The sequence below is a fragment of the Balaenoptera acutorostrata genome, chromosome 14 (genome assembly GCF_949987535.1).
Source record: "Balaenoptera acutorostrata chromosome 14, mBalAcu1.1, whole genome shotgun sequence".
NCBI classification, from domain to species: domain Eukaryota; kingdom Metazoa; phylum Chordata; class Mammalia; order Artiodactyla; family Balaenopteridae; genus Balaenoptera; species Balaenoptera acutorostrata.
The window spans coordinates 83,517,445-83,534,798 of NC_080077.1; the positions used below are offsets into that span (position 1 = coordinate 83,517,445).

General features: G+C 45.3%; 1 protein-coding gene across 4 annotated transcripts in view; it reads right to left on the reverse strand.

The window, feature by feature from the left end:
* Window positions 1-17,354, reverse strand: part of KCNQ5 (potassium voltage-gated channel subfamily Q member 5) — a 580,265-nt gene that overhangs the window by 44,183 nt on the left and 518,728 nt on the right. For all 4 annotated transcript variants that reach the window (XM_057528077.1, XM_057528075.1, XM_057528076.1 and 1 more), the window contains one exon: window positions 17,059-17,279. In XM_057528077.1, the coding sequence (XP_057384060.1) occupies window positions 17,059-17,279 (221 nt within the window). The remainder of the gene's footprint in view (window positions 1-17,058; window positions 17,280-17,354) is intronic.

Here is a 17,354-nt window from a genome sequence, read left to right on the forward strand (position 1 = left end):
TGATGAAAACTCTGAAAGAGAAATTAAGGAAACACTCCCATTTACCACTGCAACAAAAAGAATAAAATATCTAGGAATAAACCTACCTATAGAGACAAAAGACCTGTATGCAGAAAACTATAAGACACTGATGAAAGAAAGCAAAGATGATACAAACAGATGGAGAGGTAAACCATGTCCTTGGATTGGAAGAATCAACACTGTGAAAATGACTATACTATCCAAAGCAATCTACAGATTCAACGCAATCCCTATCAAACTACCAATGCTATATTTCACAGGACTAGAACAAAAAATTTCACAATTTGTATGGAAACACAAAAGACCCCGAATAGCCAAAGCAATCTTGAGAAAGAAAAACGTATCTGGAGGAATCAGGCTCCTGGACTCCGGACTATACTACAAAGCTACAGTATAAGACAGTATGATAGGTGACACAAAAACAGAAATATAGATCAACGGAACAGGATAGAAAGCCCAGAGGTAAACCCACACACATGTGGTCACCTTATTTTTGATAAAAGAGGCAAGAATATACAATGGAGAAAAGACAGCCTCTTCAATAAGTGGTGCTGGGAAAAGTGGACAGCTACATGTAAAAGAATGAAATTAGAACACTCCCTAACACCATACACAAAAATAAACTCAAAATGGATTAAAGACCTAAATGTAAGGCCAGACACTATCAAAGTCTTAGAGGAAAACTTAGGCAGAACACTCTATGACATAAATCACAGCAAGATCCTTTTTGACCTACCTCTTAGAGAAATGGAAATAAAAACAAAAATAAACAAATGGGACCTAATGAAACTTAAAAGCTTTTGCACAGCAAAGGAAACCATAAACAAGATGAAAAGACAACCCTCAGAATGGGAGAAAATATTTGCAAATGAAGCAACTGACAAAGAATTAATCTCCAAATTATACAAGCAGGTCCTGCAGCTCAATATCAAAAAAACAAAGCACCCAATCCAAAAATGGGCAGAAGACCTAAACAGACATTTCTCCAAAGAAGATATACAGATTGCCAACAAACACATGAAAGGATGCTCAACATCACTAATCATTAGAGAAATACAAGTCAAAACTACAATGCGGTATCACCTCACACCAGTCAGAATGGCCATCATCAAAAAATCTATAAACAATAAATGCTGGAGAGGGTGTGGAGAAAAGGGAACCCTCTTGCACTGTTGGTGGGAATGTAAATTGATACAGCCACTATGGAGAACAGTATGGAGGTTCCTTAAAAAACTAAAAACAGAACTACCATACGACCCAGCAATCCCACTACTGGGCATATACCCTGAGAAAACCATAATTCAAAAAGAGTCATGTACCACAATGTTCATTGCAGCTCTATTTACAATAGCCAGGACATGGAAGCAACCTAATTGTCCATTGACAGGTGAATGGATAAAGGAGATGTGGCACATATATACAATGGAATATTACTCAGCCATAAAAAGAAATGAAATTGAGTTATTTGTAGTGAGGTGGATGGACCTAGTGTCTGTCACACAGAGTGAAGTAAGTCAGAAAGAGAAAAACAAATACTGTATGCTAACACATATATATGGAATCTAAAAAAAAAAAAGTTTATGAAGAACCTAGGGGCAGGACAGGAATAAAGAAACGGACATGGAGAATGGAATTGAGGACACTGGGAAGGGGAAGGTAAGCTGGGACGAAGTGAGAGAGTGGCATGGACTTATATACACTACCAAATGTAAAATAGCTAGCTAGTGGGAAGCAGCCGCATAGCACAGGGAGATCAGTGCTTTGTGACCACCTAGAGGGGTGGGATAGGGAGGGTGGGAGGGAGACGCTAGAGGGAGGAGATATGGGGATATATGTACATGTATAGCTGATTCATTTTGTTATACAGCAGAAACTAACACACCATTGTAAAGCAATTATACTGCAATAAAGATGTTAAAAAATTAAAATAAAATAAAATAAAAAAAGAAAATGCCTAGTCAACTCCTGTCGTATATCAGGTGCTAACAACATTGTCTTCCCTGCCTTTCCTTCTGAGGCTCTGGAAGTGAAGGAAACCATGGGGAGAAACACAAAGCGATCATCCATCGACACCGTGTCCGCAGAACCAACTGCACAGAATAAGAGTGAGTAGGCTGAAGTGGCGGGTGTGGGTTGGGACAGTGGAGTCCCCACTTCACGTTAGGCCGTCCCCATGATTTGCTGTGACCCTCAGGATGCAGTGGCTGTCACTCTGCGAGCACTTGAGTCGAGGCCTCAGCAGACCTTGCAGGTTCTGCTTCTACTCTTTTAACAGAGAAGAACAAGCTTGACTCCATACTGGATCTGCTTCTTTTACTTTAACCTTTGTATTCTACTACTTTTGCTTCCAGTTAGGAATGTTGCCTCTAGCCTGAAATATACAGAATAGCCCATTCTCAAGGCTCTGACCTTTAAGGGTATGACACCTTTACATTCATATAGAGATAACAAAGTTGCAGAACAGAGAATAACATTTGTCTTGTTCGAGGTTTACAGGAACATTGTGACCCGACCTACACGGACAGCTGCAAGAGCAAAGGATGCTACACAAAGAAGTTTGCAACAAGTAACCACGCCCTTCCCTCACCTGGCTTTTAAAGATGCTTCGCTGAAACCCTTCAGGGAGTTCGGGGGTTTTTTGGGGCACGAGCCACCTGTTCTTCTTGCTCGGCCCTGCAATAAACCTTTCTCTGCTCCAAACGCCGACGTTTCGGTATTGTTTGGCCTCACCGTGCGTCAGGCACACGGACTTGCATTCGGTAACACTCTCTTAGGAACCTACCACCACGAGAATCTGCCCGACCTGCTGGAGTCTGGGAGACTGCATGGAGTGGAGATGGGTTCGCCCAGCAGCTGGTCACAGGTGTACAGGTGAGTCCAGCCAAGGCCCGAAGAACTGCCAACAGAAGTGCAGGCTGAAAAAGGGTTGCTGTTTTAAGCCACTAAGTCTGGGGGGAGGGGACAGCTTTGTCTGAACAGATAACTGATACAAATACAAGACAACGTGAGGTCATGACTTTTTTCAACCAAAACACAAAATTATGGGAACACAGGTTCAGTTTGGGGAAAGCTTATTCACTGGCTCTGACATAATGATGTAGTACACCAGTTGCTACTGCATAAGTTTAATGAAAGATGGAAATCTCTCACCAGGGGGAATCCAGGGTTTCATGTGCCAATGAATCTTTGCGACTAGAGGTACAGGGGTTAATTTTCCCCAGGCAATATTCTTCTGAGCTTTCTATATTTTCAGAGTTTAGGAAGTGTTGTTATGCATTGTACATGGCAACAGAGGAAAGAGATGGCAAGAGAAGGAAAGCTGGGGAAAATTAGACGTTGAAAATAAAAGGAATTTAGAACAATTTGAGCTTCAGACTGCAGATAACAGAAAGCAAAGCCTGGGTAACTTGGCTTTTTCCTGGGTCAGCCATTGAAAGGATCCTGGCTTTTTTTTCTTCTTTCTTTCTTTCTTTTTTACCCAGTAGAACACTCCATGAGAGCAATTAAATATAACTTAAAAATTGTGTCCTATTGGTTTCTCTTTGTGGAACAGAGAACTAAGTGTGCCTTTGAAGGAAATAGCTTGAAATATATGAATGAAAAATCACCATGCAGCTGTAAAGTGCTCCCCTTATATAGGGGCTAACTTCTGTGCTTTGTGTAATAGCTGACTTTGCTTATTTTGTGGAAAGCGTGCAGGCTGCAGGGTGAGGAAGATGCCTCCCCGCTCCCCAGGGCCAATCAACACGGTCACTGGGGTGGGGCTGGTGGTAAAGCTTACAGACAAATGCGTCATGTCTACTCACCTGGCCCCTTTAGTGCCGGAAAACATGCTGGCCCTGGGCAGTCCCCCCACATTTGGTGACTTGAATGGGAACCCACCAGTTGAAGGGAATTCACCATCCTGTGAAGGCTCCACTCTGGAGCGCTCACGTGCACGCACACACACACACACACACACACACACATACACACATGCACACGCATGCACGTCAAGGTAGGCGGGGCACAGAGGAGACACTTCTCAGGAGATTCAGGGCTGCAGCCGACAGTGGAAGGGAAGAGAAAGAGTGGGGCTCGTGAGAGGTAAGAGGCCACGCAAAGCACTTTTCTCTGCATCAGAGGAGATGAGGGCAGGTCAGAACAGCGTCCGTCAGCCGGTCCTCCCCTCCCTCCTCTACTTTTCAGGGAGGATAAGAGGTGATGGTTAAGGAGGAGTCACAGAACCCAGGCTCAGAAGATCTCTCTGGGGGTGCCTGGCTTGACCTCCTCGGGGCCTGGAGTCCCTGAGTGTTGATGATCCAGGTTTGGGGTGAAGGCGCCCAGGGATGGACTCTCCCACTGGTGTGGGGTCTCTCATTGCTAGACTGTCCTGATACTGAGCTAAAAGCTGGTGTTCACACTGGGTTCTTGTACCACTCTCTGAAGTGACCAAGAACATCTCTTCAAGCTCTTGAAGCAGCTAAAGGTGGGCCACACATTATAAAGAAAGAGCTCTGGGGTAGAGGTTAGCACACTTTGTTTTTGCTCCTGACTAGCTGGCTTCCTGCTTCCTCATGTTCTTTTATTTCTTGTCACACTAATCAAATGCTCCATATGACTTTTGAAAGGCTGCACTAAGACTGGAACACAAAAGTCTAGCTGTCATGTGATCAAGGCTGACCAGGAGGTGCCAGGGTTTTTCTGAAATATACATAGGATTCTGGACGTGACATGGTTAGACTGGAGACCCCAAGCCCAAATGCCTCTAGAGGGAGGCAGGTAATGGAGACGACTGAAAGGGATGGGGAGCTGGTGGTTGGGGTTCCTGGAAAGACAGCAGGCAGTGGTGGAAACCTGTCACTTAAAAGACCTGCCAGTGCAACGGCATCTGTGTGGCTAGCCATTGAGACGGTCCCCAGTGAGTCCACTTCCAGGTACCCACCACTCTGTGCAGTCCCCTTTACATTGTCCCAGGGTTGGTCTGTGTGACCCTGAGGTCACACAAGAGGAGGTGATGAGATGTTAGGCTATAAAGGACTGCAGCAGAGGTAGAGACAGGACATGACCTCACCTCTTCTTACGAAAACACCAAAATCACAACTAACTGCTGGACAGCCATCACCAAGAAAACTGCTGGAACATACTAAAAGAGATATCCTACATCCAATGACAAAGAAGAAGCCACAATGAGACAGTAGGAGGGGCGCGATCACAGTTAAATCAAATCCCATATCCTCTGGGTGGGTGACCCACAAACTGGAAAATAATTATACCGCAGAAGTTCTTCCACAAGAGTGAAAGTTCTGAGCCCCTAGCCTGGGGGTCTGGCAATGGGAGGAGGAGCCCCCAGGGAATCTGGGTTTGAAGGCCAGTGGGGTTTGATCACAGGAATTCCACAGGACTGGGGGAAACAGGAACTCCACCCTTGGAGGGCACACACAAGGTCTCGTGTGCACCAGGACCCAGGGAAAAAAAGTGGTGACCTCATAAGGGCCTGGGCCAGACCTACCTATTGGTATTGGAGGGTCTGCTGCAGAGGCTGGGGGCAGCTGTGGCTCACCGTGGGGACAAAGACACTGGCAGCAGCAGTTCTGGGAAGTACTCACTGGCGTGAGCCCTCCTGGAGGTCACCATTTTCTCCCCAAGACCTGGCCCCACCCAACAGCCTGTAGGCTCCAGTGCTGGGATGCCTCGGGCCAAACAACCAACAGGGCAGGAACACAACCCCACCCAACAGCAGATGGGCTGCTTAAAGTCTTCCTGAGCCCACAGCAGCCTGCTAAACAAACCCCTTGACACGGCCCTGCCTGCCAGAGGGACAAGACCCAGCTCCAACCACCAGTGGGCAGGCACCACTCCCTCCCACCAGGAAGCCTGCACAAGCCTCTTAGACAGCTTCACTCACCAGGGAGCAGACAGCAGAAGGAAGAAGAACTACAACCCTGCAGCCTGTGGAAGGGAAACTGCAATCACAGGAAGTTAGCCAAAACGAGATGGCAGAGGAATACTTCCCAGATGAAGGAACAAGATAAAACCCCAGAAGAACAATTAAGTGAAGTGGATATAGGCAGTCTTCCCAAAAAAAGAATTCACAGTAATGTTGGTAAAGATGATCAAGATCTTGGAAAAAGAATGGAGGCAAAGATCGAGAAGATACGAGAAATGTTTAACAAAGACCTAGAAGAACTAAAGAACAAACAGAGATGAATAATACAATAACTTAAATGAAAAATACACGAGAAGGAATCAATAGCAGAGTAACTGAGGCAGATGAATGCATAAGTGAGCTGGAAGACAGAATGGTGGAAATCACTGCCATGGAACAGGGCAAAGAAAAAAGAATGAAAAGAAATGAGGTCTAAGAGACCTCTAGGACAACGTTAAATGCACCAACATTTGCGTTGTAGGGGCCCCAGAGGGAGAAGAGAGAGAGAAAGGACCTGAGAAAATATTTGAAGAGATAATAGCTGAAAACTTCCCTAACATGGGAAAGGAAGTAGTTACCCAAGTCCAGGAAGTGCAGAGAGTCCCAGGCAGGATAAACCGAAGGAAGAACACACTGAGACACATAGTAATCAAACTGACAAAAATTAAAGACAAAGTAAAAATATTAAGAGCAACAAGGGAAAAGCAACAAATAACATACAAGGGAATTCCCATAAGGTTATCAGCTGATTTCTCAGCAGAAACTCTGCAGGCCAGAAGGGAGTGGCAGGATATATTTAAAGTGATGAAAGGGAAAAACCTACAACCAAGATTACTCTACCCAGCAAGGATTTCATTCAGATTCGATGGAGAAATCAAAAGCTTTACACACAAGCAAAAGCTAAGAGAATTCAGCATCACCGAACCAGCTTTGCAACAAATGCTAAAGGAACTTCTCTAGGCAGAAAAGAGAAGGCCACAACTAGAAACAAGAAAATTACAAATGGAAATGCTCGCTGGTAAAGGCAAACATACAATAAAGGTAGGAAATCATCCACACACAAATATGATATCAAAACCAGCAATCATGAGAAGAGGGAAGTACAAATGCAGGATATTGGAAATGCATTTGAAATTAAAAGACCAGCAACTCAAGACAACCTTGTTTATATATAGACTGCTATATCAAAACCTCATGGTAAGTGCAAACCAAAAATCTACAATAGATACATACACACAAATAGAAAAAGCAATCCAAATACCATTCTAAAGTTAGTCAACAAATCACAAGAGAAGAGAACAAAAGAGGAATGGAAGAAAAAAGACCTACAAAAACAAATCCAAAACAATTAACAAAATGGCAATAAGAACATACATATTGATAATTACCTTAAATGTAAATGGATTAAATACCCCAACCAAAAGATATAGACTGGCTGAATGGATACAAAAACAAGACCCATATATATGCTGTCTACAAGAGAACCACTTCAGATCTAGAGACACACACAGACCGAAAGTGAGGGGATGGAAAAAGGCATTCCATGCAAATGGAAATCAAAAGAAAGCTGGAGTAGCAATACTCATATCAGACAAAGTAGACTTTAAAGACTGCCACAAGAGACAAAGAAGGATACTACATAATGATCAAGGGATCAATCCAAGAAGAAGATATAACAATTTTAAATATATATGCACCCAGCGTAGGAGCACCTCAATACATAAGGCAAATACTAACAGCCATGAAAGGGGAAATCGACAGTAACACAATAATAGTGGGGGACTTTAACACTCCACTTACACCAATGGACAGATCATCCAGACAGAAAATCAACAAGGAAACACAGGCCTTAAATGACACATTAGACCAGATGGACTTAATTGATATTTATAGAGCATTCCATCTAAAAGAAGAATACACATTCTTCTCAAGTGCACATGGAACATTCTCCAGGATGGATCACATGCTAGGCCACAAAGTGAGCCTCAGTAAATTTAAGAAAAGAAATCATATCAAGCATCTTTTCTGACCACAACACTATGAGATTAGAAATCAGCTACAAGAAAAAAACTGTAAAAAACACAAACACGTTGAGGCTAAACAATATGCTGCTAAACAGCCAACGGATCGTTGACAAAAACAAAGAGGAAATCAAAAATTACCTAGAGAGGGATGGACCTAGAGTCTGTCGTAGAGAGTGAAGTAAGTCAGAAAAACAAATACCGTATGCTAACACATATATATGGAATCTAAGAAAAAAAAAAAAGGTCATGAAGAACCTAGGGGCAAGATGGGAATAAAGACACAGACCTACTAGATAATGGACTTGAGGATATGGGGAGGGGGAAGGGTAAGCTGTGACAAAGTGAGAGAGTGGCATGGACATATATACATTACCAAACGTAAAATAGATAGCTAGTGGGAAGCAACCGCATAGCACAGGGAGATCAGCTTGGTGCTTTGTGACCACCTAGAGGGGTGGGATAGAAAGGGTGGGAGGGAGGGAGACGCAAGAGGGAAGAGATATGGGAACATATGTATATGTATAACTGATTTACTTTGTTATAAAGCAGAAACTAACACACCATTGTAAAGCAATTATACTCCAATAAAGATGTTAAAAAAAAACAAACTTAAATTATATTAACATACACGTAAATAAATTCTATAAAAAAAAAATTACCTAGAGAGAAATGAAAGTGAAAGCACGATGATCCAAGACCTATGGGACACAGCAAAAACAGTTCTAAGAAGGAAGTTTATAGCAAACAATCTTACCTCAGGAAAGAAGAAAAATCTCAAATAAACAACCTAACCTTACACCTAAAGCAACTAGAGAAAGAAGAACAAAACCCCAAGTTAGTAGAAGGAAAGAAATCATAAAGATCAGAGCAGAAATAAATGAAACAGAGATGAAGCAAACAATAGAAAAGATCAACGAAACTAAAAGCTGGTTCTTTGAAAAGACGGCAGCCTCTGTCTTGGGTACTCTCTCCCTCTCTCGAGCGTGTACTGTCTCTGTGGCCGCACCTCAAGAGGATGTCCAGGCAATGAATGAAGGGGCCGATGTGAGGAGGGAATGAGACCTGCCAGCAAGTGCTGCAGTGAGCTGAGAATGGACCCCCCCCACCCCCGCCCTGCTTAGCCTTGAGATGACGTTGGGCCCAGCGAGAGCCTGACTCTGAGCCAGAATCACCCAGCCAAGTCACTGCAGGACTCTTGACCTCAGAGACTGTGAGAGTGCAAGTGTCCATAAGTAACAGATAACTAATACAGCATTCCAATTCATTTGAAAGCACCCACGTACACATGCACATACACTTTGCTGTGCTGGAGAAACAAAATTCAGAGCTCCAGTTTACACAACCCTGCAATTCTCAATAAAACCTGGATCTGCAGCAGGTGGAAAGACATTGGCTTAAGGTTGTACTCAGAGGTCACCTGGCAGCTTAGATTCTGCCGGAAGAAAGGAGGTAGAATCCATTCAAAACTCAGATCTAAAGCAGGGAGCTATTTTTTCCCCACCACGAGAAACCAAACATCATTTTCCCTATCACTGTAGGGTGACAACAAACATTGGGGAAGAACCTAGAGAAATCTGGACAGAAATCTTGTTCTGTGATACAGAGTACTTGGATTAGAATAGAAAGCCAGGGCAATCTCCAGTTCAATCAAAATAGAAACGCATTTCCCCACTTATTAAAAACCGGGAACAGGCATTTCACAAAATTATTGGAAAAAGCAACCGTTTATCAGAAATACGAAAAATACTTAGTCTCTTACAGTCTATAACCAGAGATGGAAAGGTCTCTTCTCCCCAACCCCCCATAGGGATAAGAACCCTGGGACACAAGAGCAGATGCTGGGAGACAGGAAGAGGGCAGGACACTCAGGAAAGGAGAAGGATCCGTCCCTGGCTGATTAAACGGGGAACCTGGACAACTAAGGAGAAAAGAAACCCGTGGACAGGAATTGAGGTGATTCCTCCAGGTAATGCTTTTCACCCGTTACCTTGGTGAAGGATGGAAAGTGTGTTTCAGATTCCTACTAAATACCCTCCAGGCTTCTGCACAGAATTATGCCAACAGTTAAGTTGGGCATAGACTGGACTTTTAATTTCCAGACTTTAGACCCAGTCATTCTCAGGAAATCCTTTTGTTCTGGTGTGAAAGAAAACCCTCAGGCTTTGCTCCAGGTGGAACTCAGAGGAGTGGGTGAGCTCCCCAGTCAGGGGTCCCTTCCAGGGTCCAGCTGAAGCCTTGAGGGAACACAGCCTTCACAAGAACTAAATCTGTCAACACGACGCAGAGTCATCAACAGGTAATTTCAGAAAGCGCCAGGAAGTATCATGTATTGTGGAAAACGATAATCAGAGTCTGGGTGAAGCTGGATCAACAGTGCAGGAAGTCAGGAAAAACGCTACGTGCAGTGCTGTGCTTGGCATTTTGTGGAAACACCAAAAATGCCAACTGGGGAGACTGAGAAAAACACGAAGGAAGCAGATGCCATTGGAAGAGAAGCGCAGAAGAGGACCAGCACCAGATGAAAGGGCCGTGTGTACGGATGGGTGAAATATAAAATGCTGGTAGCTTGTGATTTCTGCTGCTTGGAGGAGAATACCCCGTTGTGGGTACAGGAGTCTGTTAGTTGAGGCTGGTTGCAAAACCACTGCACTAAAATGCTTCCCTTTCGCCAGTGTTCCCGTTGATCTTCTACTGACAATCTCAAACAAGATGTTTACGAGACGGTGGGCCGGGGACCCAGAGGACAGAGGTTAAAGAAGAGAGGAAGGGGATGGACGTTCTACCTTCAAGAGGAGTTGAGGGTTCCGGCATCCTGGGCTGTGCATTTCTTCTCTTTTGCTAATTTCAGGTGAGACCCAGTCGGCTGTCACTCACCTAAAGGGAAGACGGGGTACCAGGCACGCAGCCTGAGGTGCGGGGCGTCTGGGGCGGTGAAGAGGTGCTGAGGAAGGCGGATGCCCCAGTTTTCCCCTGGTGGCGGTGGCGATAGGAAACCCAGAATCTGGGCCGACTGCACGTGAGGACAGATTGTATTATCTAAATCCAAATTCATTTATTTTTCCCTAGGTTTTCCTTTACCCGCTTTGTCCTTCTTTTGAAATACAAGGAGTTAGGCCAGTCTGCGGTCACGGTCTCATGGAGATTAGGTGATCAAAGAAAGGAGGAAAAAAAGAAAAGATAATGATAAACAAGAAATAAACCAAAGACATGTCTCAATCTGGCTTTTAGACACTCAGAGGAACAGAAATGACATGTGGACAGAATATCTGGGAGGAAGCACGTTTAAGGGCATTCTTCCCCGCCACCTTCACGACGAAGCAGGAAAGATTTCTTGGCTGTGTCAGACACCACTGGAGGTTTTCTCCCAGGAGCCGATCCCCAAACACAAACTGTCACATCTCTCCAGTCACACCCCCTGCCCTGTCCCTTGACCTACTCGCTGTGGAGGAGTCTGGCCGCAGACCAGGTGCTGGATGCCGAATGGCAACTCCGGCGCCCGCTCTCCTCACCAGTGCTCATTTCAGGCGTGAGACCCAGTTCTGCCACGTAAGATGGGAGTGGACCGTTTTCCTCACAACCTAGGGCGGTCCCCCCTTTGCCTCTCAAAGCGCCGTGTGTGGGGAAGATGCTCGCAGACATCCGGCTGCCAGCCTGGAGGAAGCAGCACACAGAGCACAGCTGGGCAGAGCGAAAGGAGAGAGCCGAGAGCACGGGAGCCCGGGCGCCTGCCTCCTGGCTGGGAGCTGTCCTGCCTCCGACCTTCTCTTCACGTCGTGTGGATGACACATTTCATTACTGGTTAAGGTAGTGGAGCCTGCTTCTCTTGTGCCCCGCAGCCAAAGGCACCCTAGCGGGTACCCTGGCTGGAGGAGAAAGGCAAAGAAGAGAAGTGAAGAGAGAAGAGCTCCTGGCAGCGCCTGGAACAAGGGGACGGGCCTCAGGGACCCCCACAATCGGCAGGCATTTCGCCTCTTCGCCCCCCAGCCTCTGCTCGGGGACCCCTGCACCCAAGGCTGCCAGCCTTTCTCATGAAGGTAGAGCAGCCAGCCCGAGCCCTGAGGGCTTCCCCCAAGAACTGACGCGTTTCCCTTGAGCAGCAACAATGTTACACATGTTGAGACGTGCATGTTACATGCAGTATTCGAGACAGATTTTTTTTTTTACGCTCTACAGGGTAGAGCCACCTCCAGCTACTGCCTTATCTCTGTCGAGATTTTCGTGCTCTTTGATGCAACTCTGAAGGGCATTCCCAGTACAGCAGGGTCCATCACAAAAGCCTCTTTGATAGCAAACTAACTAGTCACCAGAAACCTCGGCTTGCCCCTAGCTCTCCCTAATTGCATCCTTTGGGCTCTGCTGCCTGGCATTCCTCGGACCTGCTTCTGCCACGTTCCATGTGCTCGTCTGTGCTGACAGCTGTCCATCCCCTGATGCCACCTTCTGTATCTGGAAACAGACCTCAGATGGCCTCACGGTCTGCCTCCCTCCTTGGGTAACAGACGCAGGCCAGATGGCTGTGATCCTGAGCCTCTGCCGGGTACTTGATCGACACAGAGACGGGTCATCTAAAGGCCGTTGCCCAATTTGCCGAATCTGCCACTCTTTGAAGATGATGCAGTTCAGAGGTTGGGAGAAGGAGGAGTGGGCCAGTGGCAAAGTCGAATGGCTTCTAAGGGAGGGGGATCTGGCCAACTGAAGATTGGCCAGATACTTTCATCATTATTATTATTAATATTTAATTAATTAATAATAATTAATATTATTAAAGTATTATTAATACTTTCATCATTATTATTCTTGTATATTAAAATACAAATATTTTTAAGCCACCTAATTTATTTTTATTGTATTTTTAAAATGAAAATTGTACATATTTAAAGTGTACACCATGATGACGATATACATATACATATAGTGAAATGAAATTGTGGTATAAATTATACAATGGTGTATTACTCATCCTTAAAAAAGAAAGATATCCTGCCATTTGCAACAAGATGGATGAACGTGGAGGACATTATGCCAACTGAAATAAGCCAAACACAGAAGGACACAAAATGCATGATCACACACTCATTATATATGGCATCTAAAAAAGTCATATCCTACCTAAATTTTGAGATTGTATGAAGAGGCTTAAATACTATTGATTGACTAATGGAACATTTCTATCTCTTATTTATAAACTAAAAATACTATTCATATCATATTGGTCAAAATCAGTTTGCTATGGCAACACCACCCTAGTCCCTTACAGTTTACTTTCTTCCTTTTGCTCTTTGTAAATTTCTGGTGACAACATCTGCCTGTTACTTTCCACTTCTCTCGTGCACATGGATGTAGAATTGAAAATTGTGTCCTTTAAAATGTAACATGTAAACTTCATCAAAAATGATAGCAAATAAAAACAACATGGAATATTTAATAACCTTTTGTAAGAGTCATTAAATTATAACAATAATACCATCTGTAGTAAAGGGTATCAGATTTGGGAAGAATTATTAAAATTTATAGATTAACCTTAAATTTCTTTTGTTTTCCTATTATGGTGTCTTTTAGTTAACAGGCCCATTATTTTCCAAATGTAAGTTAGTTATTAACCCCAAAGCCAGTCTGAATTTCTATTTTTCTTTCTGCTATTCATCCATTCTCCCTGAGCTGTTAATGGGCATTGAAATGCCTAAAATATGTAAAGGGAAAACAGAAGTCGAAAAAAAAAAGCCCCAGAAGTGAATGAGCAAATAGATCCAGAATAATTGGGAGTTGGATGCAGTATTATATATTATTTTCTATGGGTAATAAGTGGATTTTAGAAATACTTAAAACGTATAGAGGTACTATAAATAAAAATGTATAAATTGAAGTCTACATTTATTTGATAGCTACTTCAGTTTTTTTTTCTCTAAAAAGTGAATTTCTGTTTTCCCAAGATCTAACCATGAGGTAAATCAGTGGTCAAGGTTCTGGGCTTCTGTACAGAGCAAGGAGTCAGGAGTCATGGTCTCTTGTGGGTGGGCGGCCAACAAAGCTACTTCAACAGGACAGCAGTCGGCCTCCTGTCACTTGGGGGACTCAGAACCAATTCAGACAGGCATCAACCAGGGAAAAGCAATTCCCTTCTAACCAAAGAGAACTGCACTTGTACGAGATGATGTAGAAAATGCATGGTAGGAGACCTTTCCAATTTGTGGTTTGGAAGAGAACAGGACTTCTGTTTCTATTTGTCTGACCTCTGAGACATCTTTGCAGTAACTGAAAATAGTGTGATGGATAGTGCTGACTCTAGGAGTCTTTGAAAAATGCTTCCCCTCTGGCCAAACATACAAGTAGAATTCATTTTCCATATTCAGAATCTGGATTCTCTGACTTTTATATTTAGATGTGCTCAGCCAACCGTAAGGACTTCACAGCACGGAAGCGATGCTTTCTGAAGCCCACGTTGGAAGGGTAAGGACCCGCTGTGGCAATACATGCGTTTCCAGTGCGTGTGGACCCAGGGCGAGGGTTGGAGCTGTGTGCACCCCAGGGATGCCGTGCTGTGAGTTTGCAGGGGCTCCGGTATGGGCTGAACGGCATTCTGACAAATTCCATGTGCTGAAGTCCCGGCCCTCAGTCCCTGAGAATTCAGAGACAGGGTCTTGAAAGAGATGATGAAGTTAAAATGAGGTCATCTGAGTGGGTTCTAATCCAATATGACTGGTGTCCTTATAAGAGGAGGAAATCTGGACACAGACATGCACAGAGGGAAGAAGAAGTGGAGACACAGGGAGAAGGTGGCCGTCTATGACCCAAGGAGATCTCAGACTTGTAGCCTCCGAAACTGTGAGAAAATAAGTTTCTGTTGTTTAAGCCACCCAGTCTGTGGTACTTTGTTACGGCAGCCCTGGAGCCTAATACAGTTCTATTCGTAGTAGGAGCTGTCAAACCTCATTAGACAGTCCACGTCTACCCTCGGTGAAGGCTGGTCCCCGGCACTGAGACCAGGAGGAACGCCACCTAAGGAGAGGGGTTTGGTGGCCACCAGTTAGACCAAGGGCCCCCAGAGTGAGGGAGAGGAAAAGGGCAGTGTCTGAGAGGAGGACCCGATTTTTTAATAGAAAGTCCTCTTCTGCCTTTTTATCACAAAAGCTTTACATGTTCATTGTAGAAATAATAGGAAATACAGATGAACAACATGAAGAAACAAAATATAACTCTGATCTTACCTCTTGGAGGTAACTGTTCATTCATTGTTATAAATCTTTCCAGAACTTTTACTATAAATATATGAATTTACACACACATCCACACACAGCCAAAATGGAATAATTTACTTTTTGTGATCCTTCTTCTATTTCAATAATTTTAGACTGATAGCATCTTTTCTAACGTCTGCTACTTCATTATATCGACTGTATCCTAGAAATGGAATTGGTGGGTGGGAGGTGTCCAAGCTTAGGCAGATGTAAAGGCTCTTGATATCTGTTGCCAACTTGCCTTCCAGAAATCATGTGTCCATTTATATTCGGCAAGTCTATTTTGAGTGCTACACAAGCCTTGTAACTGCTAACTCTTGACTCAGCTGTTCATGGGCTTTCAGCCAATTCCTAGGGAGGAGAGTGCGGAGACCAGAGGACACTGAGATCTGTGCCGCCAGTGACTCGGTACACTTGAGGGCTTGGTGTAGGGCCGGGAGGGGTGGCCGGTGCTGGGGGGAGCACTTCCCACCTTAGCACAGCGGCAGGAGGAGGGCACCTGGCGGGTCAAGTGTGCAGCCCAGATGGCAGCTGCGAGCTCCACCAGGAGGGCCTGTGCCGGGTCAGCCGCTGGGCGCTGCTGGGAGAGCCCGTCTTTCCCGGGTGTGCAGGGTGGGAAGTGTGAGGAGGGAACTCCGGGGGCTTCCCTGAGAGTGGGGGGCGGCCCCACGAGCTCTGAATGGGCTGGGAGGGCCGGGGGCTGAGGGAGCCTGAGGTCACTGTGGGTCCCCGGGTTGTTAATTTTATCCCGCTGCCTGGGAGAACGCAGGTTCTGCTCGGGAGTGGGCACAGCGGGGCTGACAGCCTTTGCGGGCTTTTACGCATTAATGGAAGATGAGATTTGATTTTGGTTCTTTGCCCAGGATAAGAGATCCTGGGGGGTGTTCTTAAAAGGAAAGCCAAGCTAATCTTAAATGAAAAACAAAATGTTTTACTTCATAAACATTGAAATTATACGGCACTCAATAAAACGTGTTGGCAAGTAAGCTTCTGCCACAAAATATGATAAATAAAAAAAATAGGTTCGGGCTTCCCTGGTGGCGCAGTGGTTGAGAATCTGCCTGCTAATGCAGGGGACATGGGTTCGAGCCCTGGTCTGGGAAGATCCCACATGCTGTGGAGCAACTGGGCCCGTGAGCCACAATTACTGAGCCTGCGCGTCTGGAGCCTGTGCTCCGCAACAAGAGAGGCCGCGATAGCGAGAGGCCTGCGCACCGCGATGAAGGGTGGCCCCCGCTTGCCGCAACTAGAGAAAGCCCTCGTACAGAAACGAAGACACAACACAGCCATAAATAAATAAATTAATTAATTAAAAAAAATAGGTTAATGCCTCTCAGGAGAAGAACCTGAATTCCACTTATCATTAGATAAGAACTTTGAATGAGAATCTCTCTAACAAAGATGAGCAATGGTCTCTGATTTAGGGGAGAACAGAGCCTAGCAGAAAAGGAACAGCATCCTGACTGGGTCCAGAAAGGCTCCGGCCCCTTCTCCCTGTGTCTCAAGGTTCCCGAGCACCTGGCCACGTTCGGGCCTTTGCAGGTCAGACACGTCCTGTGCGTCCGAAGCACAGTCCTGTTGACCTGATACGGACCTCGCCTGAGAAATAACAATATGCTGGAGATATGAGTGAAGAATTAACAACACTGTGTCTGACTTCCCTGAAATGTAGACTTAGCTGTCAAAGTTGCTTCCAAAGGTAAACTTCTGTACACTCGCCCACAGCAGGGAATAAATTTCCAAGAAAACAAACAAACAGTTCTCCCCCTGGGGTTGTCTCCTCCTCTCTGCGATTGGCACCGGGGAGAATTAACCACTCATCATGTCGAGCGTACAGTGAAACGGTTACGGAGAAAAGGCACGGGCTTACCATCTGCCACCGGCTTGGGCTGGGAGCTCTTGAGCCGCAGCGAGGGCCGGAAGCGGGTGCGGTCGTTGAAGCTCCAGCTCTTCTGCACTTTGGTGGGGCTGCCCTCGGCGGTGATGTCCGTGCTGGGGGACCGCCTGTCGCCCAGCGAGGCCTGCCTGCTCTTGACGCTCTGGCCCCGCGGGCTCGCCATGCGCACGCGCTCCTTGAAGCTGAGCTTCTGGCTGCGGGCGGAGCACAGGGCAGCGTTAGCGCGTTTCGGGCAGTGCCGTCCACCCACGTGGGTAAATGCTCGGATG